This window comes from Giraffa tippelskirchi, chromosome 4, assembly GCF_054371585.1.
Source record: "Giraffa tippelskirchi isolate mGirTip1 chromosome 4, T2T-mGirTip1v1.2.pri, whole genome shotgun sequence".
Lineage (NCBI taxonomy): Eukaryota > Metazoa > Chordata > Mammalia > Artiodactyla > Giraffidae > Giraffa > Giraffa tippelskirchi.
Window position 1 is genome coordinate 19,718,265 of NC_137278.1, and position 10,394 is coordinate 19,728,658.

At 46.1% G+C, this 10,394-nt stretch overlaps 1 protein-coding gene and 1 long non-coding RNA gene across 4 annotated transcripts in view; one reads left to right on the forward strand and one right to left on the reverse strand.

Moving 5' to 3' along the window:
* Positions 1 to 3,475, reverse strand: part of ROCK2 (Rho associated coiled-coil containing protein kinase 2) — a 138,156-nt gene extending 134,681 nt beyond the window's left edge. The window contains exon 1 of one of the 2 annotated variants that reach the window (XM_081596532.1): positions 2,313 to 2,952. In XM_081596532.1, the coding sequence (XP_081452658.1) occupies positions 2,313 to 2,453 (141 nt within the window). In that variant the 5' untranslated portion in view covers positions 2,454 to 2,952. Of the gene's footprint in view, positions 1 to 2,312; positions 2,953 to 3,251 lie in introns of those variants that run through there. The other variant, XM_081596534.1, reaches the window with a different exon arrangement.
* LOC145547300 (uncharacterized) lies at positions 1,855 to 8,643 on the forward strand. 2 transcript variants are annotated; one of them, XR_014083706.1, is made up of 2 exons: positions 1,855 to 2,103; positions 5,446 to 8,643. It is a non-coding gene; the product is annotated as an uncharacterized LOC145547300 (long non-coding RNA). The 2 variants fall into 2 exon arrangements; XR_014083707.1 differs by having other exon boundaries at positions 1,912 to 2,103; positions 7,116 to 8,643.
* The last annotated feature ends 1,751 nt before the right edge of the window (positions 8,644 to 10,394 follow it).

A 10,394-nucleotide genomic window follows, 5' to 3' on the forward strand; every position in this document is an offset into this window, starting at 1 on the left:
AATTCATGAAATTTCTGTTTGGAAAGAAGAAAAAGTCCTGGAGACAGATAGTGGTGAAATATGCACAATAATGTGAATATAAGTACCGCCACCAAAAGTGTACACTTAAAATGGTTAAAACGGTAAATTTTATGTTATGGACAGGCTGTGTGTGCAATCAGGCACTCAACTGTGTTCAACTCTTTTCGACCCCATGGACTGTAGTCCACCAAGCTTCTCTGTCCATGGAATTTTCCAGGCAAGAATACTGGAGTGGGTTGCCATTTCCTACTTCAGGGAATCTTCAAACCCATGTCTCCTGCATTACCACATTTTTAAAAATCAATTCATTCTACTATTGATATAATTAAATATACATGTTTAAAGTTAACACTGTAAATAACATGGTTTTTAAAAAAAAAATCTTCAGCTTGTCATTCTACAGTAGAAATACCAGCAATCGCAGAGTTAAGGACAATTTTTGGCCTGATAAGATTTATTGCAACACAGAACCATAACAGTTAATCAGCTAAAAACAGCAAAGATGAAATGTGTCCAGTCAGCAGCATGTGATGTCATACTAGTAGTATGTTACCTTAATAAAGGTGTAAAGTGCCTTGGCTGACCTAGGCACTCAATAAATGAATGGACCAGGCAGTTTACTGAGTATGCATAATGCTTTATTTTTTAAAAAGCAGCCTACATTTTAATAATTTAGAAAACACTTTAATAAAAAAGATGTATGATCATAAATAGCTTAGGTTCAAGCTCATAATGACCCTAATAATTAACATCAGTAAAGCCTAAGAGATGAAAGTGCAAAAAATTTCTATCTGAGGTTGAATATGAACCTGATGAATACTTGAGATTTGCTGTACTATTTTTAACTGAACTTTCTGGCCTTAGGTCAGAGTTTTGCTAGCAAAATACCAAAGTGAAAATGTTGGGAGTGAAGCCCAGAGTCTCTGCTCTGGTCTAGGCAAAGCTATGCCCTTCATGCAACCAATCCTATCCCCAATCGAAGACTTTGAAACACTATCAGAGTGTCATGCTCCCATGAAAACATATGAATCAACACACTGACATGAAAATCAGTAAAAGGAAATGTCAACCATGTCTGACACAGTGCATCACTACATTCTGTGCACTGTACAGAAAGACACTCTTTAGTCAGTTCCTGCACTTTAGCCAAACGGTACTGAGTCACTCCGCAAATGATTCCAGAAACCTCAAAGGATAACCAACAGCTTCTGAAGGAAAGTCAGTCAGTCACTGGAAAGGGAGGAGACAGTTTTTCTATTATATAGTCAATAGATTTCTCCTGTCAGAGAGTAGAACAGGCATTCTGGAAGGAAATACCTAAAGGATCCAAGGATCACCTATCCGAATTCTAGTTGTCCAGGGTTAATTTAACATCCAGCACATTTTTTTCACTTTCTACTCCTCCCCAGGGTAAAAACCTACACCCCCTACCTTTTCCCATAAATGCATCTCTACTGCATACCAATCAAAGAGTCTGTAAATTACAACAGTCTACCCTAACAAAAGCAAGAAATAAATAAGCATTCTACAGTGCATTTCTGATCAATCTTGTTCCTTTCTTAAACAAAGCCAACTAGCAGACTTTACGTGGCTATTAATTGGGATCTCCAAGGCCATCTGGGGAAAGAGACACAATGAAAAGGAGAGACTGATAGCACACTACAATTCAAGTGAATTCTATAGCTCCTGGGCAATAATCGCGGAAATTAAACTTACAGAAATTGAAATGCACTGAATTGTAACGATTAATGTTCACAAACAACTGAAAACATGGAAACCTCAGGCTGTGTGTTTCCAGATTTCAGACTGAACTCTTTGTCATGTACCCCAGGTGGGGACTCCCCGTAGGGACAGCCACCGGGTTTCTCTCTAGCTCCGACACGCGTCCCCAGGCAGCATGACGCTCTTTCAGATTGGCTAGCCTGGGGTCCGATGGACAGCAGATCTCCCCACCAGACACCCCCCACCCCCAGACCCACAGGGCAGGAGGGAAGAAGAAGAGGGGTGCTTCCTCCCAGCGCTCCAAGACCGGAGCAGCCGCGGGTGACACCAGCTCCAGAAGGCAGAAGGGAAGAATCCAAGGTGGGTCTCTCTACTCCCGGAACTCGGTCACAGAACTGTCTGGTCTCCCTGACCCGGGCCCCGGCTGCCGGGAAGCTGGGCAGGGTGGGGCGAGACCTCCCCCTTGCCGCCTGCCCCCACCGCTGGGTGGGCACAGAGGGGTGGGCAGTCGGGGCAATCTGCGGTGCGAGCGGTCATCAGGGAGGGCTCCCGGGCCCCCGGCCACATACCAGCAAGCTCTCCACGTTGATGGGCGAGCGAGGGTCTCGGATCAGCGCCTCCAGCTTCCTCTGGCGGCTCGCGCCCGCGCCGTCCCCCGACTCGGCCTCGGGGGCGCCGGGCATCTTCCCCGTCGGCGGGGGCCGGCTCATGCCGCCGCCAGGCCCGCACTCCGCTCCCCGCGCTCCGGCCCGGCCGGCCTCGGGGCCTACCGCCGCCCTCGAACCACCGGCTCCGGCCGGGGCTCTGCCCGGGCCCACCGCCCGCCTCGAGCTCAGCGCTCCGGGGCCTTGGGGCTGCGGGAGGCCGGCCCGGCCCCGGGAGCAGCGCGGAGCAGACGGCGTCCCCGCCCCTCAGTCAGATTCGCGCCGCCCGGTCCACTCCTCCGCCGCGAGCTCCCTCAGGACTCCGCGGGCGGGAGCGGGAGCGGGGAAGTGGCGCCGCCACCACCGGGTCCCCCGGGGGCTGTCCCGCCCTCTGGGGGCTCCGGGAAGCTGAAGCCCGGGCTCCAGACAACTACTGCCGCGGCCAGCCGGCTCCCATGACCGCCGGCGGCCGCCCGCGTCCCACAAGCCCGCGCCCCTCGCACACTCCCGCGCGGCGCCCGTCTCCGGCTGCGCGCAACCGCTACCCACAAGCCCCTCGGGCCGCGGCTGGCGGCGCGCCCCCGCGTTCGTCCCGCCCCGCGCGCTCCCGGCCCCGCCCCCGGGCGCCGCCGCCGCAGCCCGCCGGCCTCCTCCTCCTCACGCCCATTTCCTCGTTTTTTTGTGTTTTTTTTTTTTTATCGTTTCCTCCTGTCTGCTTGGCTTCGTATTTCTCCTTTTTCAGCCTCTTTCCTTCTCTGTGTACCCCTCCCCTTGTTGAGTTCTCACTGGGTAAATGGTCGGGCGGCGCGCGGTCACCGCCTCGCTGGACCCGCGAGCTCCAGCTGAGGGGAGGGGAGGGTGCACCTTGGGGCTCGAGGGTCGGGCACCCCCACCGCCGCCGGCTCCCTCAGCTCCCGCCGGCCCCAGCCTGGACGACCGATCCCGCGGACAAGGAGGCCCACCCCACCCCGGCGCCCCGAGGCGACCCTGCTGCGCCCGGTGCGGGGCCCGGAGGCCGGGGTGGGGGGATGGGCGGCTCGGCGCCCCCCGCCCCCGCCCGGCTCAGCTGACTCAGCGCGCAGCTATGCGCAGCCTTGCATCACCCGCGCCGGAATAATAGCGGCCGCCCGGTGGCTGCCCTCGCGTGCGGAGCTCTGCGCTCGCGAGGGGCCCGCCTGGGCCACGGGGATGGTAGTGGAAGGGCTGGGAGGGCGTGCCTGGGACTCGAAAACGGGACGAGGAACGGGCGGGTGGAATGCGAGTCCTGCGGCAGGAAGGCCTGGAAGCGCTGCTTGTTTCCCCCCTGCCCCAAGGCAGGCGTCCCGGGACTGCCCAACACCTCGCTGCGCCTCCCATAATTGTCGTTCTCCCCAGCTGGGCTTCAACACCCGACCATGAAGAGAACGAGAGGGCCCAGAGAAACACTGCTTTCCCTCCGCAGACCTTCTCGAGCTCTTGGCGTTTGGCGGGGGGAGGCGGAAGAGGGGCGGTCAGAGGGGCCGCCGCTCGTCCACATTCCTGCCTTCTCCGGCCTGCGCCATTGGTCAGATCCACCCAGGGCGCAATCTGAAAAATATGTGCCAAGAGCTGTAAAGCTGTTCATTGAGCCCCTTTGACCCAGTAAACCCATTTAAGGAAGTCCATTTCTAAGGAAATGATCCCAAGGGGGATGGGGGGAGAACTTGCATAAAGATGTTTACAGCAGGGCTGTTCAAAATGTCCATAATGACCAAAACTTGGGAAGGGACCCAATTGTCTAACACTTGGGGAATAATCCAAACAAGCTCTGTCATATTAACAGAAGGAATCCTGGAAGGTATGCAGGATTCAAGTCAAGCACGTCAAATTTTGGCAAGTACATGAAAAGATGTATTGGAAATAAGGTTAAATAAAACAACGAAGACAAAAAAAAAAGTTTGTACACACTACTCAAAACTAAAATGAGCAGCCTTATGAAGAGGAGGTGAATACAGTTGTTTTTAAGTAAATGGGATCTTTTATCCTTCCCAAAATATGCTTAAGAGAACACTTAAATTTCAAAAATTGAAAAACTATAGGATACAGGGGCCACTCCCAAAATCTGCACTCTGATATCTGATAAGTAGTAAGAATTTTAAGAACCTCTCTCACTGGCATGTCAGAAGCCCACAGAAGAGCAACCTAGTTCTAAAGGCCTAACCTTGTAAAAGCATTTTAAGTCAGTGAGTTTTCCAGGAGCATCATCTTTCCTTCTGTGTTAAAGCCACCCTCACCTGAATGAGGCAGGAAGAGATCCTGAAGGATCCAATACAGCTTTTTCCTGTCAGATAATAACACTGACTTCTAGTCAAAGGTCAGTGCTTTCACTGTGTATGCTAAGTGACTCATTTATACCTCCACAGACCACACCAAGAGGACAGAGTGAGCTGGACACTCCACCTGCTTCTGCACTGAAGCAAAATAGTGAGATAATCCTTGACTACTGATCCTTTTACCTGATAACAATAGAATAGGCAAAGCTGAAGGAACACCATATGGTTCTCAATTTTCAAATTAATTTTTCAATGACTAGCCATGTATTTTTATGAAGCTTGGTGGACTAACAGAAGCCATGATCCAAAATACTAGACATGAAAACCTTACTTGAAAAACATAATGATCAGCAAGATATAGAGAAGAGGCACATTTTACATAGGGTCATTTACATAGACTAGAAAAAGCCACAGTGTAGAAGATTTTTATCCACCACCTATATCATTGTCTATGTGGAAGAAAAGACTAATCCCTTGATATGAATTAAACCTTTTTTTATTTCTTTTGGTCAGTACAATAATTATTTTACCAAGAGAGCACAAATACATTCTTGTAAAAGTTCACACAAACCACAACTAGATAGAACATACCTTGAAAAATGACACTCCCAAATCTCCCTACACACATTCTCTTATTCCAGGCCTTAATCCATTCTCATACATATGTATTTGTATATACTTGTGTGTATCTCTTGCCCATGTATACAGTGTTACACTGTATCACAGTGTTTTGCCATTGATATTTTCCCTCTGGTCTTATGTCCTAGAGACATCTTCAGATCTGTCACAGAGATCGACCTCGTTCTTTTTGACTGCTATGCTGTGTTCCATAGTGTGGATGAGAGGGCATAAGCAAGGGAATTCTAGAAAAACATCTACTTCTGCTTCATTGACTACGCTTAAGCCTTTGACTCTGTAGATCACAACAAACTGGAAAATTCTTAAAGAGATGGGAATACTAGACCACCTTACCTGTCTCCTGAAAAACCTGTATGCAGGTCAAGAAGCAACAGTTAAAACCAGACATGGAACAACGTACTAGTTCAAAATTGGAAAAGAAGTACGTCAAAGCTGTATATTGTCACCCTGTTTATTTAACTTATATGCAGAGTACATCACGAGGAATGCCAGGCTGGATGAATCACAAGCTGGAATCAAGACTGACAAGAGAAAAATCAACAACCTCAGATATATAGATAATACCACTCTAATGGCAGAAAGTAAAGAGGAACTTAAGAGTCTCTTGATAAGGGTGAAAGAGGAGAGTGAAAAAGCTGACTTAAAACTCAACATTCAAAAAACTAAGATCATGGCATCCAGTCCCATCACTTCATGGCAAATAGAAGGGGAAAATGTGGAAATAGTGAAATATTTTCTTTTCTTGGGCTCCAGAATCACTGCAGATGGTGACTACAGCCATGAAATTAAAAGATGCTTGCTCCTTGGAAGGAAAATTATGACAAACCTAAAAAGCAGAGACATCACTTTGCTGACAAAAGTCCATGTACTCAAAGCTATTATTTTTCCTGTAGTCATGTATGGATGTGAGAGTTGAACAATAAAGAAGGCTGAGCGCCAAAGAATTGATGCTTTCGAATTGTGTTGCTGGAGAAGACTCTTGAGAGTCCCTTGGACTGCAAGGAGATCAAATCAGTCAATCCTAGAGGAAATCTACCCTGAATACTCATTGGAAGGACTGATGTTGAAGCTGAAGCTCCAACACTTTGGCCACCTGATGCGAAGAGCCGACTCAAAGGAAAAGACCCTGATGCTGGGAAAGATTGAGGACAGGAGAGAGGGGTGATAGAGGATGAGATGGTTGGATGGCATCACCGACTCAATGGACATGAGTTTGAGCAAACTCTGGGAGTTAGTGAAGGACAGGGAAGCCTGGTGTGCTGCAGTCCATGCGGTCGCAAAGAGTCAGACACAACTTAGTGACTAAACAACAACAAAGAAGACATAATGGTTAAGAACAGACTCGAGAAACAGATTGCCTGGGCGCTGCCACTACCACTCACTAGCCATGTGTGTCTCGGTTTCCTCATCATGTTTGCTATGAAACACTTAGAATAATGCTGGCCTCCAATAAATGTGAGATTTGATTAGTGTTTTCGCACGGTCACAAACATTGTTGTAGTGTACATCCTTCTATTTTTGCCTTGATGTGGACATATTTAAATAGCATAGATTCCTGAAAGTGAAATTGTTGTATGAAGAGGTAGGCATACTTTAAATAATGATAGATACTGCCAAACTGTCCTTTAGAAAGGCTATATCAGTTTACATTCTCACCACCAGTGGAGGAAACTGCCAGTTTCCCTTTACATTTACCAATATTAAATATTGTAAATCTTTTTAATTTTTGCCAATTTGGTAGGCAAACAGAATGGCATCCTGTTTTAATTTGTATTCCCTTAATTACTACTACTGGCAGGAGGAGAAGTGGATGACAGAGGATGAGATGGTTGGATGGCATCACCGACTCAATGGACATGAGTTTGAGCAAGATCCGGGAGTTGGTGATGAACAGGGAACCCTGGCATGCTGCAGTCCATGGGCTCGCAAAGAATTGAACACGACTGAGCGACTGAACTGATTGAACTGAATTACTACTGACCCAGGTTCAATCCCTGGTTTGGGAAGATCCTCTGGAGAAGGAAATGGCAACCCACTTGAGTATTCTTGCACGGACAATCCCAAGGACAGAGGAGCCTGGCAGGCTACAGTCCGTGGGGTCAAAAAGAGTCCGACATGACTGAGAAGGAACATGGATGGCATAGAATTACTACTGAAGATGAGTATTTTGTGTTTCTAGTTCTTCTGAAATTACCTATTTATATCTTTTGTCCTTTGGATTTGTCTTTTTCTTACTGGTTTATAGGAGCTTTTATGCTTTACAGATATTCCTCCTATTATAATGTTAAAATATGTGTTACAGTTTGCAATTATTTTCTTCCAGTCTATTGCCTGTCATGCAGTTTTGATGTTGGTGTCTTTTGTCTCATTAAATGTTTACCTTTTATGAAGTCACATCTACTAATATTTCCCTCTGCAGCTCTTGGGCTTTGTGTCTGGATTGGGAAAAATTTTTAAATCCAACTTTTAGGGCACACAGGCCTGAAATTGCAATAACTATAAGGAAATGGCAGTTTCCTAATATTATCAAACTCATCATATTCCAAATGATCCACAGAAACAGGGTCTCCCTGGGCTTGCTCTTGGAGGGATTTTTGCTGCTCTGTGACTCTGTCCCACCTTGACTGCTTCCTTTTTAATGCTCTCTCTGATGTGCCCTGAACACAGGTGAGACAAAAACTTTAATGCAGTACTAGGGAAGGATAATAGGAGAGTAAACACAAAGACTCTAGGGCTGACCTCTTTGTGAATAAGGCTTTGGTTCTGCCACAGCTAGCTTGATCTGTAGGCCTTGCTCCCCTCTCTTTCATATGAATTTTGTCTGTGTTTCTCTCTCTGTCTTTTCATTCCTAGCCCATCTCTTAAGTGGTTGGGTTAACAGTAGAATTTAACCTCCACTACCCAGCAATAACTTCCTAGCTCTTCTGATACTTCACTTTCCAGACTGAGTGAACATGTCTTCTTGGGTTGACCTGAGACCCATCTGCTCTGTTTTTAATTTGAGGCCACCTCTTGCCCAGGAATTAAGCCACCCTTTAGATGCAACCTTCCCCTCTCCACAGATAAATAGAATTGTAAAAGGACGGTTTTGTTTTTTTTGGGTTTTTTTTGTCTTTCCATGTGGCACTTGCAATTACTTGTTTAATGAGAGTAATTATCATTATGTATAAGGGCTTACTATGTGCTATGCAATGTGCTTTGTAGAAATTATCTCCTTTCGCTAATGATTATATTACTACGCTTGTTTTCCAGATGATGTAAGAGGAACTCAGATATATGATAATGGAATGAATAAATGAAGTAATAAATGAATAGATAAATGAAAACAATGAGCTCTCAATGGTCTAGGCGTCACCAAAACACATCCCTTTCTCGTCCTGCTTCATGTCAGAACAACAGAACAACACAAGCTGGCATTGTAGCTAGATGCTTCTGCCTCACATAAGCCAAGATTTAATAACAGAATAAAGAGATGAACTCTTGATACAAAGGTATCATTATTTTTGCAAACTCCATTCCCATAAAGGATGCAGGGTTTAATGGTTTATGAAACACAGTTTCATCCTAAGTTTCATTCATAGTTCTGGTCGTAACTCCCAGTGTGAATGAGAAAATTGCTATACCCCTCTGTGAGTCAGTCTCCTCATAAGTGAAACAGAAATAATGAAGCTTGGTTGTCATTAAGTCTCCTTAAGATCTCCAGATGAAAGATACTAGATGCGTCCAGGACAGATTATTCACCAGTAAACTATGAAAAATTCTCAGAGGAGAACAAGCTGGTAACAGCTTGAAGGTATACTTGAGAGTAAATGGTAAGTCATATAGACATAAATATATATGTTTGAGAAGAGTGGTTCCAAGAAATATCTGGGATCCTGGAAAGCTCAGCTTGTATTCCAGTTTGGCAGGAGATCTTGATGTCATATCTGGCCACCCCATTCTCTACATCCCTAGGATGTTTTATGTGATTTCTCTTCTCAAACCTTCATTGGATCCTCCATGATTATGCATGAAATCCTGTCTGGAACCCGGGTCTTTCTGCAAGTAGTCCACAACGTTCCCTTCCAGACTTTTCATCCATGGTTTCTGTTCTTCTCAGACTGAACATTCTGACTCCTCTCTTCGCTCTTTGGTTAAGCCAGTTTCCATTCAGGCAGAATGTCATTCTTCCTTCCTTTCTCCACCCACCAAGCTTCCAACCATCCTCCACTAAGCCCTTCTGCTCCTTGAATGAAGAGCTTGACTCTTCCTAAGCTCTGGATCCCCTGTGGCTTTTAACAAAATATTTAGCAAAGTGCTTGTTTCACATACATGAAAAGAACAATATGTCTATTTCTTTTTCAGTGTTTTTAACACCCCACCCACCCCACCAAATGGGTCTTTTATGTGTCCAGAGTATATTGGTGATTTCCCATCATTTACCATCCACTGTATGAAGACTGCTTTCCTACCATTTCATTCTCCAAACACTTTGATCCAGTAAACTATAAACCTTATAGGATGTGTTGCTCACAGAAGACACCATTGCATCCCCACTTCTGAGTTTTGCTCTTGCCGTTCCACCTGCCCTATCCTCTACCTCACAGTCTTTCCATCACTGCCACCCTGGAGTTAGTTCGCTCTCCTCCCAGTCCAGCTTCCTATGTCCTATTTTCTCCTAAATGTAACTGGAGTATTGTGCTGGTTCTTTGTCAGATACAAAAAGGAACTGAGTATGGATTCCTCCTACATAGAGTTTGCATTTGAGAATTGGTCACTGAGGGACTTCTCTGGTGGTCCAGTCGCTAAGACTCTATGCTCCCAATGCAGAGGGCCTGGGTTCAATCCCTGGTCAGGGAACTGGATCCCACATGCCACAGCTAAAGATCTCGCATGCTGCAACAAAGATGGAAGATCCCACATGCTGCAGCTAAGACTCAGTACAGCCAAAGAAGTAAAGAATTGGTGATTGAACTGGTACTTAGCATTTAATGACCAAATGACTGAATGAACGTATCCATAAAAAAAAAAACCCACAAATAATTGTAATTCAGGAAAGATTAGTGACCGAAAATATTCACCGATAATATGCTAAGAG